This window comes from Scheffersomyces xylosifermentans, assembly GCF_036884685.1.
Source record: "Scheffersomyces xylosifermentans strain CBS 12540 chromosome Unknown RJT20scaffold_1, whole genome shotgun sequence".
NCBI classification, from domain to species: domain Eukaryota; kingdom Fungi; phylum Ascomycota; class Pichiomycetes; order Serinales; family Debaryomycetaceae; genus Scheffersomyces; species Scheffersomyces xylosifermentans.
Genome location: NW_027042939.1, coordinates 65407 through 83960, shown reverse-complemented (window position 1 = coordinate 83960; position 18554 = coordinate 65407). Strand labels below are relative to the sequence as shown.

The 18554-nt window shown below is 40.8% G+C and overlaps 4 protein-coding genes across 4 annotated transcripts; 1 reads left to right on the top strand and 3 right to left on the bottom strand. All coding sequences in view use genetic code 12, as the record gives it.

Moving 5' to 3' along the window:
* Positions 1-2: 2 nt before the first annotated feature.
* On the bottom strand, positions 3-2013 carry GAL4 (galactose-responsive transcription factor). The gene has a single exon (XM_064915963.1). It carries the CDS (start codon positions 1651-1653, stop codon positions 301-303), a length of 1353 nt encoding a protein of 450 aa, XP_064776579.1. The 5' UTR covers positions 1654-2013; the 3' UTR covers positions 3-300.
* Positions 2014-6301: 4288 nt separating this feature from the next.
* Positions 6302-7381, bottom strand: UBC15 (Ubc15p). Its single transcript, XM_064921087.1, has one exon. The coding sequence runs from the start codon at positions 7120-7122 to the stop codon at positions 6592-6594; it is 531 nt and encodes a 176-aa protein (XP_064776578.1). The 5' UTR covers positions 7123-7381; the 3' UTR covers positions 6302-6591.
* A 260-nt stretch (positions 7382-7641) lies between these two features.
* On the bottom strand, positions 7642-12092 carry SGS1 (ATP-dependent DNA helicase; the record flags this gene model as incomplete). The annotated part of the gene is made up of 4 exons (XM_064915783.1): positions 11661-12092; positions 11120-11384; positions 8266-10825; positions 7642-8205 (listed from the first exon to the last, which is right to left on the bottom strand). Exons 1-4 carry the CDS (start codon positions 11989-11991, stop codon positions 7642-7644), a joined length of 3720 nt encoding a protein of 1239 aa, XP_064776577.1. The 5' UTR covers positions 11992-12092.
* A 4248-nt stretch (positions 12093-16340) lies between these two features.
* Positions 16341-17815, top strand: ZSF1 (Zsf1p). Its single transcript, XM_064921069.1, has one exon. The coding sequence runs from the start codon at positions 16505-16507 to the stop codon at positions 17717-17719; it is 1215 nt and encodes a 404-aa protein (XP_064776576.1). The 5' UTR covers positions 16341-16504; the 3' UTR covers positions 17720-17815.
* The last annotated feature ends 739 nt before the right edge of the window (positions 17816-18554 follow it).

Genomic DNA, 18554 nt, shown 5'->3' with positions numbered 1-18554 from the left:
AATATACATTAAACCAAGGAGTAGGCTAAAAAACGAGTTGGGAACCTACATAAAAACAGGACTCTAAATCGAAATAATTGAATAAACACTGGCATTAAATATCTATATAAATTCAGTCTTTCATATAGTAGGCAGTAGGAATAAAGACATAGAATCATCAGAATAGGAATTTTTGGGGCAATAAGTAAAACAAAACCGACACATTTAAACATAAAACATTAAACCAGAGAAACAAGTAGAGTAAAATCAAAAAGGGGGTGTGCAACGAGCCAGGAAGTGGTGGGTGAAGGAAAGGGGGCATCATACATTAATTAAAGGGGAATCATCCATGACGTCGTCAAAAATAAGGTCGTAATTGGAACCGTCAGTGTTGAACAAACCGATATCAGTATTGTTCTTTTTGGTGGTTGTAGTATTGGAGTTGGAGTAGAATTTTGCAACTTCGTTGTCATTTTCGTCCTGCGAAGATATCTTGTATCTCTTAAGTATTGGCTGAGCCGATAACAAGAATTGGTCATCGTCCTCAGTGCTATGGCGACGATCTTCATGGTGGTCATTGTCTTCTAAACCGGTATCATCTTCGCCGTAATTGTACGAATTGAGCGATAACAATGAACTAGGCGAAGTAAGCGAATTTGTACCTGAAGTGCTGAAGGATTGATTGAACAGCTGAGAATTAACATTCTGTTGTTGTGCTTGTTGATTGTAAGAATTGTTATTAGCAGCGTTGTTCTTGAAGAGAGCTGGTGTGACGAACTTAAATGATGAACTAGATGATTTCAGGTTGAGAGTTCTACCATTTCCACTAGGAGCTGGGGTATTTGCAGAGATGGTTCCAAAAGATGGAGAATTGGCACTATTCGAATTGCTAACACTATTGGTAGTAGTTGGGTTTGTTGGGATGTTGTTCAATATGAAGTCATCGATGATTTCTTGCTTGATCTTCACTTTATCCAACTTTTCCAACTTTTCCATAGGATGGTAGTAGCTGATAGCATTATTGTTTGTGGAAGCTCGAGGGTTGGATCTCGATTTGCGTAAAGGGTAGCTAGCTGCAACTGAGCTGGAGTCTGCCTGATGTGATGGTGGCTGTACATCTTCTTCGTTGGAGAACATAGAGCATGACAGTGGAGAGTGAACTATCAGGTTTGTGTTTGAGTGAAAGTCACTTTTCATATCAATCTGCTTGGGACTCAGCTGGGGGGAAAGGTTGGGTGAGTGAGATAACGATGATGAAGATGATGAAGAAAGAGACTTTTCCAGCATACTATTGTCGTTTCTGGAAGTATAGTTGGATCTCAATGGCTTCAACACCGATTTGTACTTATTGTTCTTGACCAATTCTTCAATGTCGTAGTATTGATCGCTTGGAAGAAGATAGCGGATCAAGTCTTCCAAACCTCTGACCTTGTTTTCGACTTCAGTCAAGTGGGCTCTGGTCAAAGGTGATCTGACAGTTCTTGGCGAGTATGAACAACACCAATTGTGCTGGATACACTTGGAACAACGGGGGTACTCCTTGGAGCACTTCAACTTGCGCTTACGGCAAGAGTCACAGGCCTGTTCAATGGGCTGAGGAGGGTTTTCATCACCTCTATGCTCTGAAGCAGACGACGATGAAGAGGAACGTTCAATTGAGTGGGACGAAGACATCTTTACTGGTGGTGCATGCTCTGAGCAATACGATGAGATGTTGGTAACAGTTGATGGTGAAAAATTATTGCTGCTCGCTGACGAACGAGAGGCTTTCTTATCAAATATATAATACTCGGAACACGGAACAACACTGGCAGTATTATTGTCTATGGTTGAGGAGTAACCGGAACTGGAGGATGTGAACCGTCTTTTCTGTGGTTTAGGACTGGTGTTAGTACTGGTGCTCGTATTAGGGGAGATGTTGGTACTATCCAGTCTGCTAATAATATTATTTGCATCGCAGTGGATATCGATATTATTTATAGGCAGAACATTAATATTATTATTATTATTATTATTATTATTATTATTATTATTGTTAAAATTGTTCAAGATATTATTATCATGGGAGAGAATAATATTTTTATGGTCGGAGGTGCCTGTGTCAGTATCAGCATCAAGATGAATATTATCAGGCGTGGAAGCCGCAACGGAACCAGTGGGCGTTGCAGCCGTGGGAGAACAGTTGTTTTGGGAATTGGGCAAATTGGGAAGGGAAAGGTCTAAATCAAGGTCAAGGTCAAGGTCGAGTTGCAGCTGGGGTTGGGGTTGAGTGTCGGGGAGTTGGGGTTGAGTGTCCATGTCGAGGGGGCCGTTCATGGTAGGAATTTTGGGTTTTGGTAATTGAACACTCGTGGGAGGGTAAAACTAACTGTGAATGAGGAAACGGGGGGGGGGGGGGGGGGTATCAATTGGAAGTTTCCAGAAGAATGGTTGAACGACGAGCGACAGGGTCAATGGATGCTAGGGAAGTATTAGAAGCAGTAACAAGCACTATCTGGAACGGACTTGGGGCGGACTTGCGTCAAATGATGCTTCTAGAGTAGTTAGGAACAGCCGGCTTCAATTCTAAATTGAGGCTAGTAAAATTAACCCAGCAAATAAGTTAAGGTTTGGAACTCGTGGAATTTGGCTGTGCACAATTAGATCGCAATTATGATTCGGACTCCTGATTAGAGTTCACACTCCTGACAAGACGTTGTTACTCTGGATTAGTCCGCAATTACTGATTATTACTAAAGTTGGAGGGTGTCAGACTTCAGCAAATTTTTGAGAAGCACCTATGGCTTAGTTTACGACTGGAATGGACAATGGATATACGGTGACTTAAACTATTAGACAATCTTGGAAATCAATTGATAGCAGAAGTACATGAATAGCTTTTAGTGGCAGAAATAATAAAGTTTTAATAAAGCAATATCAGTTACTCTATCCCGTAGTTATGATCTCTACCTACTGTAAGAAACCTAAGGTAAAAAGAAACTACAATAACAGAGGACGCTACTGGTAATATATAAAGGAATTTATGCTACAATAACAATTATGTATGAGTCTACGGTGAAGATGTGAGTTGGCCCTGGAAAATTTGAAAAATTAATTGTTGGTAGTCTTAATTTAACTCATCAAGCGGTGGTTTGGCTATTTTTTTATTTTATTTTTGGGGGAGCATTTATGAAGTTGGGAAATATTGTTATTATCTGGCGGACTCATGTCACCGTTTGAGTAGTGCTATAGCGATTTGGAGGCTAGTTATGGGAACCATCCCAGATCGATGTATATAGGAGCTTTGCGTAGAGACCGTTGAAGTGTTCGACGTCGACATTGATATTGATATTGTAGAGTCCACACAATTTTCAAAGCGGCATTGGAGGTGAACCATAGTAACGTCGCAGTTGAGGGGGGTGGACAAAACTGTTAATTTCCTAAAATTGCTGATAGCATTAATTACTACAGCTAGAGGGTGAAACCACTATCTGCAAATTACAATTAATTTACTTCCAACTACATAGAGATAGGGCGAAAGTCGCAGTATCCACTGTCCAATTGCAGTAGTTTGCGATCCAAACCTGTGTTATGACGATGCAACAAAGAACGAACTGTTGCGACACCGGGCACAGTTTCATCACTCCGCTTTGCTTGGAACCTCACTCGTCCAATGGTATTGCACCCATCAAAAATAACCACCAAAATATATTATCGCAGGCAAGAAAATTTTTGAGCCATTAATCCCCTCTTTGTAGCTCATCTCTCTCAACTTCTTCGCTTTGTCTGCTTTGTTTCCCTTGCTACACCGTTAATGGAATATTTTGCCTGTTGTTCTATATCGGTTTATATGCAGTGGCGCATATAAGCGTACATAGTTTCAAAGTCGTCATGAGTTGACTAACATAAATGTGGTGTCTTGTTGGTGGTACGGAACAACTTCTAGTTAAAGCCATTTGATATGGTTGGCGTCACTGGTCAAGTAGTAGTAAGAGTGAAAATAATGGAAGCTACGGCTTGGAAAAAGAACGTTTTAAGATAGAGAGAAAGCTGGCACTAGCATTCACCGGTCTCAAGAAGCAACGGGATGTCACGTGCTAAGTTATTCCGACCTGGTTCCAGATTTTGGTTCCAGAATTCCAATTTTTACCTAGTCATACTAATACCGCTTGCGAATGAGCCTCCGGGTTCCTCTACAGGCCAGATCCCCTATTAGACTGAGTTCACGGCGTCCCTTCTCAATGGCCATGTATTGCTACTATTGGCGATCAATCGGGGGTACTTTTCCGATGCTGCCGATATGGTATGTTAGGTATCTCATGAAACATGCCGGTTCGGATTCGCACCCCGAATGTCATTCTTTGATGTGGCACTTTCTGCAGCTGTGCAGTTTCCCCTCTGTCGTTTTGCGGGTTTTTCCAGATGTTTTGGGACGATTCTGCAAAATTTTGGGACAACACAGAGGGGGCGTGTATGTATGAGACAATAGAGAATCGAGAACGGAACAACCTCTCAGGCGGTATGAAGACAACCAAACTTTATACTGTATTGGAAGAAGATAAGTGTGGTGTGTGGTGTTTGTTTGTGCGGCTGAGATTCACCAGTTGAAGGGTAAAGCTAAGGCAGGCTAGGCATTCAGGAAAGTTCGGCTATTCTGAGCTTAACATTTTGTGTGAGGTGAGTGAGTGAATTTCCCAAAACGTAATTAAGGAATCCAAAACGTTGCTTAACCCTGACTGTGATTGCTGCAATGGATCCCCTATTCCAGAGACTCTGGAATGGTCTGGTGCTGTTTCGTATGGAATACCACATGTACATTACTCTTTGCATACAATGATCATTGGAAAACAGCATTTGCATTGTCAATCGATTAATTATCTACCCTGTTCTGGCACCAGGCATATCTAAGGAAAACTTCCAGTGAATCCGAACCACTCTGCTCATTCACGGATATCGTGAAATTACTCATTCAATGGAGTTCCACTGTCCCTAGAGAGCCTCGCATAAATGCCAGTATTAGGTCATTGTCCACACGATCGACAAGTATCTATTATTGGAGCCGATCCATGAAATACGAATAGTATAAAGTTAAAGTGTGGAAATCTTGTGAATGATTGGCTTTGGTTGACACCAAGCCGGTAAGAACAATCAAAGTACGAGGTCCGACAAGCATTTTAGTTACATAAGGTCAACCGTCATTCCAAATCAAATGATAATTATTATCTTACTGGTGTCGGTTCCCCTTTTTATCGATTTTATCAGTGCCATTATATTTTTACCTATTCTTTGCACCCATTCATTCTAATTTGGTTCCGGTTCCAGAGTATGAAGTTCCGTGTATGCCCTTAAACAGTACTCTCTTTCTAACCGCATATATGTGGGATCAAGACCAATGCGATATTTTGCTTTCGTATACGCATACGGGAATCTTCGTCCGGTTGAGCCATTGAGCGATTCACTTGGCCAAGGCCAAAAGAGGGGTATTCCAACCTGCAAATCATGCTGTCATTTTTTCATGCATTTACACAGTAATCCGTGCATTTGCTGGTTGCCATGATCTAGTTGTTGCCCCAGCAAGAAGTCCGGCAGAAAAGTGATTATAATGTTGCGGCAAGGATGTCTCTTGACTGCCTAATTGGGATATAACGTTTGACTTCTGGGACCATGACAAGTATGCAGCTTTTAGCAGCTATCTGAGTAGTAGGGGACCGTGCTCTAACAATGTATTACATGGAATAGGACTTGATGGTGACTGAAGAGATAAGTTGGTTGAATGGAAAGGGAATTTTATCTATTCATATTTTCAGTTATATTTATATTCTACTTGAAATCATATTTAATCCTAATCTTCGTCCCCAAGGGAGATACAACACTAAACTATATTTGTTATATCTAGAGTCCCACTTTAACTCATACTTCTCCTCATTTCCGCAACCGGAATCCAGTCTTTTCAGCGTTCACATTTTCTATTGCAATTGCGGGACGGATACTTTGGGAACTCTCAGAAAACAGTCTTTACCTAGTAACTTCTTCAACTTTGTGGAAATTTTGTAAATTTTCTTTAAAATTCTAAAAGTATGTATATTCCAGATAACCACACAAGTTAAGACCGCTCGATTGACCCTCAGCCGGTGGACACCAGTGTAACGAATAAGCCCCATGTGTGACAATGGAGAGAATATCTCTCAAGTTCACGTATAACACCCCTGTTGCTCGTAATCGCTTCGAAATTATATATGATGATTTGTAAAACCAGCTGACATGGTAATCAAATTATCAATTTAGCCCGGATACTTGAAACTCACTCAAGCTATCTTCTCTTGTAAAGCCTCTTATATTAGTAGAAAGAGAAACCGCTAAATTTTGCAGTCGGCATCTTCAAAATCCGGAAAGTTGCAAAGAGGCCTTGATATTTGAAAATTCATAGTAATCTCTGGCTATTGGAGACCGGCAAGTCCATTCTAGCTTGTCACAGTATATATTCGATACTAGGATGTATCTTATGACTTCCCAAAGGAGATAAAATCAACTCATCCTTGAAAAAGTACTTGAAGAAGCTTCCTTTCGTTTACAATAAAAGCTCTCCTTTCTGGACTCCAATATGCTTCAAAGCACTCATAGCTCTAATTCCATTCAAACAGTGTCATCATGGTAAACAAACCTTGTCAGTTTAGGGTTCAATGGTGCTCTTTTCACATACGAGCTGTCATCAGGTGGTCTTTCATTCTTCTCATTCGTGTCTAACATGGATTGTATGCTCAACAACACAGATTCAATGGAGCAAGCTGGTGTCCAATCGTCTCCCAATAAATTTAAACAGATATGTCCGTTTGAATAAATATGAGGATGAATTGGGATCTTCGGCACTCCTTCAGGTTTTGGTGGAGACGATTTTTCCTTGCTATCGGAGGTTAAATCGATCTCGTCGTATATGATGAATTGAACTCTTGGCGAATCTACGGGATAATCGTTGGTGATGACTATACTGAGATGGAACAAGTCCAGGTCCTTGTAGAGCTGGTGATTGTTAACCTGAATACGGAATATGAACTCGGTCAAATCGTCGTCATTCTTTACCAAAGTTATTCCAGGCAAGCTACTGGTTGATAATGTCTTGTATTCCTTCAAGAGTCGCTTGAAAAATGGGTGTCTTCCTCCTGCCATTATAGAACTTGATATATCTTCTTCTACTGAACACGGTACTTAAAAGTATACACAGCCACGTCTAAAACACTTGGAAAAGACAGTTTTTTTCCCCAAAATTCTACCAAAACTTACTAGATCTGTTCTAATAATGTTACAACCGAAGCTATAACCTAATTTTCCAATAAAGAAATCCCGTCTTTCACAATCTTTATCTCTATCTTAAAGAATAAACCCGTTTCATTAACTATGGTAAAATCTAACCTGTAAGAATCCTTATTGTTAGGAGAGTTGAGAACCTGCATTTAATGAATGAATTTTAACCGAGTAGTGCGGCGTGGATGCAGTCAGTTTTTGCATCTTTCGAACGGTTGCAAGAAACGTCACCATGCGTCATGAGACTAAGTAGAGGTGTTTGCATTGGGATTTTAGTTGTAGGTGTGTGTCTATTTAAACGGGAAAGGTACTTCGTGTATGTACATTTTGAATAAGTAGATGTGTATGTTAATGCTATAGAAGTTTTGGGAGAAAATTGAGGATTTAGAGCGGCATTCCTCTGGCTTTGGGGCGAGCTGTGGATCCGGCGCGGGTTGATGTGGATCCTCCTCGGCCTCCTCTCAGGCCAGAAGACCGACCTCGCTTGGATCCTCGTTGGGACCTACTATAGTCACCTCGTTTCCCCCGATAGCTACTGGAGGAAGTCGTGGTTTGTTGTACTGTGGTAGTAGTGGAACGCTGAGTCAAGGTTTGCTTTAATCTCTCCAACACAGTCTGATCCAGTTGCGTAGACAGAAAGTAGGGCGAAACAGCATTCGTTTGAAAAGCAGAAGTCGAGGTGAAAATGCTGGTATTTGCAGAAGTCGATCCACTAAACCTTTTTCTTTCACGAGATAACGTGGAAAGTGTTTTCTTGAAGTTGTTAAAGTACTCTAGTTGGTTCTTGTCTATATCTTGTAACTTGGCGAAATCCCTTTTGTTAGTCGGGAGTTTGATAGACATATCCTTGAGAGTAACTTCTCTCAACAATTGACTTATCGGCAAGCCAAGATCAGACAGAATGTCGATTCTAATTCGACTCAATTCATTGTAAGCATATTCGACATGCTCTTTAGTGGCCGCATCCAACTCTTCACCAAATTGGTTTTCGGGCAATGTAATTGCGACATTGTTGTTCATGGAGTTCATCCGTGAAACTTCTCTAGCAGTTATAAACGATTCCTGATATTTGAAACTGTTTAGCGTATTAGAAATGCCAGGTCTAGTAGCTGTTGACGCAGACAAAGAAACACCCGTACCTGAGTTGCTTGCTGAGCTGGTAGGTCTCAGCCTGCTCTGGTTGCTAAATTGAATTTTAATTTGTTTCATTCCTCTCAAGACTTGGTTGGCAGACTTACCAACTCTCACGTAATTCGAAGCAAAGCCGGCTTTCATTACTTGGTATTCGACCAAACATTCCTCACTTAACAAATAAAAGAAAATTCTCTCCACGTCAGTCTTTTCCAAAGCCTTGCCTTTACCATGATATGCATTTGCATTGTGTCCCATCTTATTGATTTTGCTGTGATTAGCTCCCTTAAATACATCTTGACAATGCAAAACAGTAACTCTATCATCCTGAATTGACTGCACAAGATTGATTATATCTTTGGCATATTCTGTACAATTTTTCTCAACGATTGTTACAGTACTAGAGTTTTGACAATTATCACATTGCTTCTTGCAATCGCGCGGATTAAAAGACTCATTAAAATACTGAAGAACTTGCTGCCTTCTACAGTCCGTAGTATTCTCACAGTATTGTACAACTTGACGTAACTTAGCTAGATGGTTTTCTTTTCCTTCTTGAGTCAATTCTTCGTCTCTATGTATCATGTTCTGAAGCAGTCGAGCATCCTTATACGAGTAGAACATGATACACTCCGAATGCTTTCCATCTCTACCAGCTCTACCCGTCTCTTGGTAGTAGCCCTCCAAACTTCTTGGAATGAACAAATGTATAACAAATCTCACATCTGGCTTATCGATTCCCATTCCAAATGCAATAGTTGCACATATCAACTGGATTTGGCCTGTTTGCCATTGAGTCTGTATATCGAACCTATCCTGCGGAGACATACCAGCATGATAGAAAGCTGTATTCAATCCATACAGATTAAGCTTGCTGCTTGTCTGTTCACAAGATTGCTTTGAATGACAGTAAATAATACCAGTCTTACCATTTTGTTTGCTAAGAATATAATCTTTTATCCACTCGATGTAATTAGCAGACTTCCATTTAATCTCGTAAAATAAGTTGGTACGGTTGAAACTTTGCTTTAACAACACTGGGTTATCCATCTTCAAATGGTGAATGATATCCATTCTGACCTTTTCGTTAGCCGTTGCTGTTAGTGCCATTATCGGTACACGGGGATACCTTTCTTTAAAGAACCCCATTCCCTGGTAATCGGGCCTGAAATCGTGACCCCACGAACTTAAACAATGTGCTTCATCGATCACGACTCTTGCCAACTGATTAGAATCATACAACTTGCTGATAATCTTTTGTACAAAACTCGAATTATTCGCCTTCTCAGGAGATAGATATACTAAATCAAGAAGTCCCTCTCGGAATAAGTTCATTGTTTGCTTGTTATCTTCAGCGGAAGCTTTTGAACTCACCATTCCTGCCTTGACATTCTTGTTTAACAAGTGCTGAACTTGGTCTTGCATCAAAGAAATTAACGGTGAGATAACCACAGTAGTTCCTTTAGACTTTCCACTTTTAATAAGAGCCGGCAATTGATAACAGAGAGATTTACCACCACCAGTTGGCATCAAAACGAACACATCCTTGCTTTGCAAACTAGCGCAAACAGCCTCTAATTGGTTTTGTCTGAATGATTTCAATTTGAAGACTGAATTCAACACCAGATACACATCTGATATGAACGCTTCAGATCCAGGTGGAATATTCTCCTTATTTGGTTCTTTGCTAGCTACTGGACGGTCTGCGTTGATTATGTTCATTAATTCGTCATCATTGTCGCTGAAATCCATGTCACTATCAACGCTTTGAACATTGTCAGTCGGCAAAGCGGTTGTGCTAATGTTAGTCCTATCAGAAAGCGGTGTGGAATCTGGAATTGTTGGGACCTTCAAAGGATGTCCTTGAGAAACAGCAAAGAAATCATTATCGTCCTCCTCTTCATCAGAGATAAGCTCTATTACATCATTGTTTAACTCTCTTTCTTCATTTAATTGAGTTGTGAAATCGTCGATCTCTTCTAAATCGTCGTCCTCACCTTCGCTTTCCTCATTTAGGAATATCTGCTCACTGTCATTATCGTCAATCAAGTCTATCGTTGATTTCACCTGACTATCATATCGTATTCCGAAGTTTTTCGCAACATCAGGAGACAACTTTATGTTATCCAACTCATCGATAGGAATCTCGTCTTCAGTTTCAACTTCGGAGTTGATCGAAGTACTGTGAAAGGTATTATCATCTGACTCAACATCCTCATCGGCGATAAAGCTTCCAAGATCGTTTACATCGTCTCTTTCTTGTGTCGGAGTTCTCAAGCCTTCCATGGTAGCATCACCAAAGTCATCTTCTTCTTCATTAATGCTAATATTGGCAGCATGCGTTGTTGTAACAGGATTCGATAATATAGTTTCCCGTCGTCTCGGAATGGTTTCTAATATAGGGGGTCTGGTCTCAATATGAGCAGAATTTACTTCCCTTGGCACAGATTCTGGAACCTTAAAGGGGGTGGGTACTATTGCTTCCACGTTTTGGATATTGCTGTTCTGTACTATGTGGTTGTTAGCTCCTTCTTCTTCGTCCGAGAAGTCGTAAGTATTGAAATCTTCATCTTCTAATGGTTTAGCTGTACCTTGCCTAGAGCTGAATGCATTGACTGCTGATATAGGCGTAGAAGTGGGAAACGATGAGTTGAAACCTTGAAAAGCGGATGCCTTTTCGTGTATTGGTTGTAATTTGTTCGATTCTTCTCGAGCCTGTAGTTCCTTAGACGCAGCCACCTCTCTGCGGACCTTGGCAATTTCTCTCTCTAGTATCTTCAACCTAGGCTCAAACCTATTCTTGTAGAAGTCTTGCTTAGCATCTAAAGATATTGAGGTGGACTCACTTGTACTGAACCGTTCATCATATAATGCTAATTTCTTGTCCTGTAAATTCACTAATTTTTCATAAAGAAGTACCTCATTTTTGGGTGAGGAGAGCACTTGTGAATCAGGCACCATATTGTTACGGTTATACGGAGCTGCTGGTATCGGAGCTGCTGTAGTTACCTCGTCGACTCTTATTTTCTTTACTGGTCTGACATCTGTATCTAAAACTCTCTTATTTGGGCTTGAAATCGACTTCGCCTTAGAAGAAGTTCCAAAGAAAGTGAGGTCTACAATTTCATCATCTTCCGTTCGTATTTCATTACTGTTGTTGATTCTTTCAGCTCGAGACCCGACAATTGGCAGTCTTCTCGGTATAGGGACTTTGGGTGGACTTCTTGGAACAAAATTGCCATTAGAAGTTATAGCAATAGGCTGTGGCCTACTTATTATACCTGGAGATGCATTGGCAGTGCCTCTATTAATCAAATTTGCCCCTGGAGCTGAAATTGACGTGGTACTGCTAGTTCCATTGGATACATTTGATTCAGATGAAGTTGCAGGTTGCTGTACGAAAGGTGAAATCACCGAATTATTACTTGAAATAGTACTTGGAGTTCTTCTGACACTCACTATTGCCGATCCTGGCCTATTCAACCTTCTTGAATCCGTTGGATAGCTCTTTAGAACGAGATCCAAAAGGCTCTTCTTCGGTATTTGCGGCGATTCCTGGTTGATCCAGGTCTTCTGGGCAGCTAAATTGTTACTGTTAATCATTCTGAATCGTTCAAATTCAGGAGACTGATTCCAGTGTACATTAGCTACGTCCCAGAGCAATCTGGAGTCAAATAGTCAGATTTTGCTATCTTTACAGATACTTCAACTTGATTCAATGAAAGGTTATAACATCCTATTAGTACGCGTTTAGTGAAAAGTAAATAAGGCATATCTGAGTCACGTGAGTTTCAGCATATTGGAAAAGAAGAAAAGTAATGTAATGTACAGGAATGATATGTATGGAGAGAAGCATAGTATACGATAATGGAAGGGAGGAGGGAGGAGGAAGGGAAAAGAAGGAGCAACTTATGGTAAGATTAAGAGGAGAAAGGAATTCGAGTGCATTTGTACTGGAAAGGATCAAAATAAATGGAGGAAGTGGAAATCTACGTTATATATGTATATGAAAAATGTATATATGAAGTGAGACCTGCAGGATTTCTTATAGCAACGGCTTTCTTATATAAGCTAGAGTAGATGTATATAGTGTACAGGATCAAAGTCGGAACTATGAGCTAGTACTATTATGATAAAGAGGTAGTGTTAGTGTTAGGGCTAGAGCTAGAAGAAGAAGCTGATTTTGGCAGTAGATATTCCTGGATGATTGGACGACAACATCGATACGAAGTTTTCTTCTAAATCGAAGCCGACACAAATTTGAATTATCTATTAGTTCTCTAAGTTCTCTACATGAAAAATTGTTTTTAACTCTCTCCCATTGGAATCCCATACTGGAGGTTCCACTATTCTTCCAGACTGAAACATTTGAAGCCAAGATATCCAACTAAAATTTTTGGTACAGTATTCCAGTCGACGTAACCGCTATCTTATTCGTACATCTCTTAACTTAGTTAAAACATGAATAACTGCAACAAATAAGACTCTTCCTAAACATACATTCTGGGCATCACGAAGGATCCGATGAGCACAATTGACACAGCAGTTGTCAATATGGACATATTCACGAGTATTGTTCCAATATTGAACTATGTGAACAAGACCTACAATGACCGAAGATGGGGAGATCTTGAATTTATACGCTTGAAGGATCAACTGGGAGACCCAGGACAGCAAGGAGCTGATCATTTGGCCAATTTTGCAGCCGAAGATATGACGTACGCGACCACTTAATGCTGTAGTGATTCTTGAAATCCTTGAAAGATATACGTACAATGTCGATAATATCTGTTGGGTTTGACACTCAACATGACAGAGCACCTGACATCTAATTCAGACATTTTCATAGCATCATGTATAGCATTAATAGTAAAAAGTGTATCAATTATGAGCAATAAAACGGTTAACATTGCGATGGAACATGTCAGAGTGCCCGAATTTTCCACTTTAATTGATACACAATCGGTGAACCAAAGAAAGAGGCACATTGAAGTTGCACTTTAACTCATCCATCTTCAATTTGCAGCCATCAAACACATAATGGTAGATCTGGCCATGTGACTACAACTAGCGTGATTTTGAACGTGATATACTCTACTCCACGTGAAAAATCACTGACATAGTCTCACCTGATCAATTTAGGAGTCGATGGACATCGTCGTATTACTTATCTATCGGAATCTACTCGAACCCTTTTGGGCAGCCATCTGCGAGAGTCGGAAAGCCCTTTGACTGGTTGGGGACGGCGTTCGTATGGCAAATAAGGTGTAGAGGTACAGAACCCGAAAAGAGAGGCAGACAATTAAGTCGGTGAAAGAATGGTATGATCAGGAGACGTGAACAAGCAATAGGGGTTACAATCTGCTTCTACGATTAGCAAGCACTTCTGTTTCTAACACAAAGCATGTCCTCTTATACCCATAGGAATAATTAACTGATTCACAATTTTGCAATAATGGTGTAATAGCTTGTAAAAATCTGTAATCACGTGACTTTTTAAGGTATAATGACACTCCCACGTCAATGAGAGGATCTTCTATAAACGGTTCTCGTTCTGTTCCGTCACCAGTAGGATGGAGTTGGCAGTGTGCCAAGTCGGGGTAATCCAGCGAGAGGGGAGATTATTTTCGTTTTGTGAAGGTGAAATAACCTCTTTATTTGGTACCAGGTGGGGCTATTCCCCACCACATTAGAAAATACTGTGTACTCCGAAAGAGATGGATTTACCTTCTTACCACTAAAATAAATGGAGAAGCTGAGATAGGGACCGACACCGTTCGGAGTGCCAGAATTTAAAAAACGACCAGCGAGTTTAGGTATTAATTCTGGAAATAGAAGGTTACAGTTGATTTACGGGTCCTGTCTATTTGGAACGTTGTCACATTATTTTCATTGGTTTCTTGTTGTTGAGCCGTCAATAAGAGGAGAAACATTATGTGGAATGGATTATTTTGCACATAGCGTGGGTTACTTGGACAGGAAATTATTCTCCGAATTTGCTAGGTGATAATAGAGGAGAACGATATTTTGTATGACATTGTTGATGGGTACAGAGAAAAAGAGGAGACCTCATTAAATGTTCACTAGTGACAATAAAACTTAGCAGCTAATTTGTTTAACCCACATCTGTGGCGAGAGGAATTTTGTTTTCTTACACCACAAAAATCCCCCATTACTTGCAGCTAGCTAGTGGTGAAATGCTATGCAACCTATTCAAGGACATCTTGCTTGATTGGGCGATCATGAGCAAGATAATGCCATCTCCGTGCCATCTCCGACAGTGTAGTTTGCTAATGGGGGTCCCTACATTCTCCTGTAGAAGTTTTTTTAGGTAAATTCCACACGTTTGCAATAGTGCTCGGCGTTTATTATACATCAACAGGTCTTGGGAATTACAGAAAAGAATACAATGTTGATTGCTATAAAAACGTAATCAGCCAATGGTCAACGTGACCGGAATACGCAAAATCTCTGGTTCTCTGACCGCATCTCATAGTAAAGAACCAACACCGCAACTCGCATTTGCCATTTCCGGCCATTTCTAGGTCGGATACCACCTGTACATAGCTCCGTACGAGATGGCCTCAGTTCTCCACTCTCGGAAAAAGATAGCAGGTTGAAGATGGCCAGCATAAAAAATAATAATGTTGAACAATCTCGAATACATCTGAGAGAACATGTAAAAGACAATATTCTGGTGTGAGGAGGGTGTCTCTACAGATACAGTACAGAGTGGAAGACAGGGAAGACAAAAGTGTAGCTCTCTAAATGTATGGACTGTCTAGTCCACGACGGAAATGGCAAACGGCATCGCAGAATAGTGTGATTTAGTTATAAATGCAAAGTGGGTTGATCGTCGGATGAAATTTGGCAATCTGGCCACCAAAAGTCTATTCCAAGTTGAATGTTGTGAAACGACGGGAAAACTTCAAATAAGGGGAGGTCGTATGCCAAGATAGGGCCACTCCACCAGAATAGCGTCACTGGGTACCTCGCACGCTACTGCAGACCAGTGTTTGGGTTAAATACCCTTCAACTTCTACAGGTTACGACAGTTTCTTTTCCCAGCACTATTCTTGGGTTCCGATGCCGGATCAATTCAGATGCAGTCTCCGAACTAGTTTTTAGTATGGCTTAGAAGCTAGTTCTTGCCCAATACTATTAATGGTGCCATTTAAACACAACGGTGTAAACCACCAGATTCTCTATAGTTTTGGTACCACATCGTATATATATACTTTGTAGTAGCAGGTATTAAATACTAGCAATAATAGAAGATTTCTTGTAGGAAAAGCTCTATTCCAGTGAATCTCTCCTTCGAGAAAAACATCCCTATATCTCCTCTTTGTTCCCAAAGGTGAGTCCGATCTATTCGCCTCTTGCACTTTCCGTTTCGCTGCCATTTCCCCCCACCCCAACAGGACCAGAAGCACCATCCCCAGAGTCCCTAGCCTAATCTAAGTTTAAATTCATATTTTGTACGTCAGCAGCCATCCCCGATTGAGTATCGTTCCCATTTTCCCATACCTGTCCTCCGCTACTCCACAATCCCCAAGACTCCTATATCGCTGCTTCACCATTATTAATCCTCTAATAATTATTATTAGTTAGCTATCCACACCTGTTGTATGATAAACCTGTACTACAACCAACAGAAAAAAAAGAAAAAATCGCAAAAAATATCGAATATCGGCATTCCCCTCTTTGCACCTTTGCGTTAACAATTGCATCAAGTACTTCCGGTGACATATATAGTGTCGTAAAGTACTAGCAGTTTCTGACTCCATAATTACTTGATATATATAGCAAGACCAATTAGCTGCCGTTAGTTGTTAGGTATTTCCAAGTGTCCCAGTAGTCATTCGGATTAGTGTCGGAATCATCCAGTTCTAGCTCGTTTTTAGCTTCTAACTTCTTAGATCTCGCATTAATTCTCATAGATAAGAGGCCTCAATAATTTTCCACACCTTCACTCGTGCCGTGCTACTACTGTTAATCCGTTGTCGGTGCAAAATTGAGTTTTGGTGTTAACGGTTTTCATTGCAAGTTAAAGTAGTATAAAACATCCCAAAAGTCCCCCCAAGAACCCTATTCGTTCATTACCTTACCTCCCCCAATGATGTCCACCGCTGCCCATCAAGTCCCATTAAGAGTGTTGCCCGAGTCCGGCCATAACCCAATGAACAGTCCGAAGTTCCACAGTAACAATGCCACTATGAACGACGCCCATTACAGTAACAAGAAGTTGTTTAAGACAGTCTCTCCCATCGCTTCAAGTTTCACCTCTTCCTCGACATCTTCGTCAACTTCAGACTTTACCGACTTGAAAGGCGATTTGTTGGCTGATTTGTGGCAAACATCGTCTAATGAGTCTACTTCCAGCGCTTATTGTGCAGTGTTGAGTGGTAACAACTCGATGTCAATTCAGCTTCAACAACAGCAACAGGCTTACTACCAAAATTACAGTACTGCCAACAGCAGCATTAACAATAATTATCCTTACGGAACGGTTTCTGGTGGTAACTGGAACGGTCAGAACCAGGTTTTGACCTCATCTCCGCCAGCTGCTCTTGTCCATGCTCATCGGATGATGCAACAACAGCCAGAGATTCACCATCAACAGCAGTTCTACAGTCCACAGTCTACGATGATGGGCGGTAACGTTTACATGCAGCAGCAGCAACAACAACAGCCACAGCAACTTCCTCCTCAGCAGCAGTCAGTCATTGGTAACAACTATTCTGAAATTTCCACCAATAGCGTTAACATGTTCCCTGCCTTGACGGAAGAGAACTTGATGTTCAATGCTGAAGTGGATCCATTGGACACTAGTGCCCGCAGTGTTAACCGCTCTGCCAGCTCGACTTCACAAACCTACACGCCTTATCAAGCAGGCTTTGATGAAACTACACAGGAAGAAGTATTCAACTTCGAAGAGCAACAACAGTTGCAACAGTCATCGCAAAAGCATTCTCATCGTGGTAATTTCCACCATAACCACAAGAGCGGTTCTACATCGTCTGCTTCGTCTACAAGCTCGTCTGTTGAAGCTAATTCCAATAGCTACACATATCATGCCAAGGCTCAACAGCAGACTCAACAGAACCAACAGGCTTCGGTCAATACTCAACTCTACAAGACTGAGTTGTGTGCTTCGTTTATGAAGATGGGCATCTGTCCTTACGGAAACAAGTGCCAATTTGCACATGGAGAGAATGAATTGAAGTCTATCGAAAGACCTCCCAAGTGGAGATCCAAGCCATGTGCCAACTGGTCCAAGTTTGGAAGCTGTCGCTACGGAAACAGATGCTGTTTCAAGCACGGAGTCTAAATGACTTTTGTAACACCATCACAACCTAGAAGGTTAATATTACACTTAGACGAATACGAGTGAACCTAATCCTCGTCATTACTTACTGTTATCACCGTCGTCATTCTCACTTATAATTACCACCACTGCTACACTGTTTGTTGTCCAACTGCGTTCCTGTTTAAAGGACGTTTCTGTGCCCACAATTGTTTTATGAATTATGAACTGTTCTTGCTTTATCCTTTGCCTGCACTTCAGACTTATTGTTGCACTAAATATTCATTTCCCCTTCCAGGCATTGGTTACCATTTACTCAATGCCTCGTTAATTGCCCTGTTCGTACATGAGCATGATCACGATGATGATTTTTATTATTATTATTATTATTACTATTATTATTTATTTATTGGTTTGGTTGGTGCCCCTTTGAACCCTTCTGTGCACTAACAGGGGTGGTCAAAGGTGTTTCATATATTTATACACTTTTTATTCTATTTTCCTCGTTGATGTTATCCCTGTCCAAAATGTCCAAAATGCTCCAAAATGTCAAAAGTCTACTGTTACATAGGTTTTATTTATTATAATGTATTTATTTATGTTTATTGAAATTAGTTGTAGATTGGTGTCCCATCGAAAAACCCACAAATCATCACCAACATCAACAAACAACTGCCATATAATTAACATCGCGTTATGGTGAATCGGCCCACTCCTCAGTGCCTGTGAAATATGTGTATACGATGGTTATGATTTGCGTAGTAGTCCGATGGACATGGGTGTACACAGGGTATAGCACAATTATAGTCACGTCGGGGAAACTGTATAACGGTGAAGAGGATGTTATTTTGCATGGTTC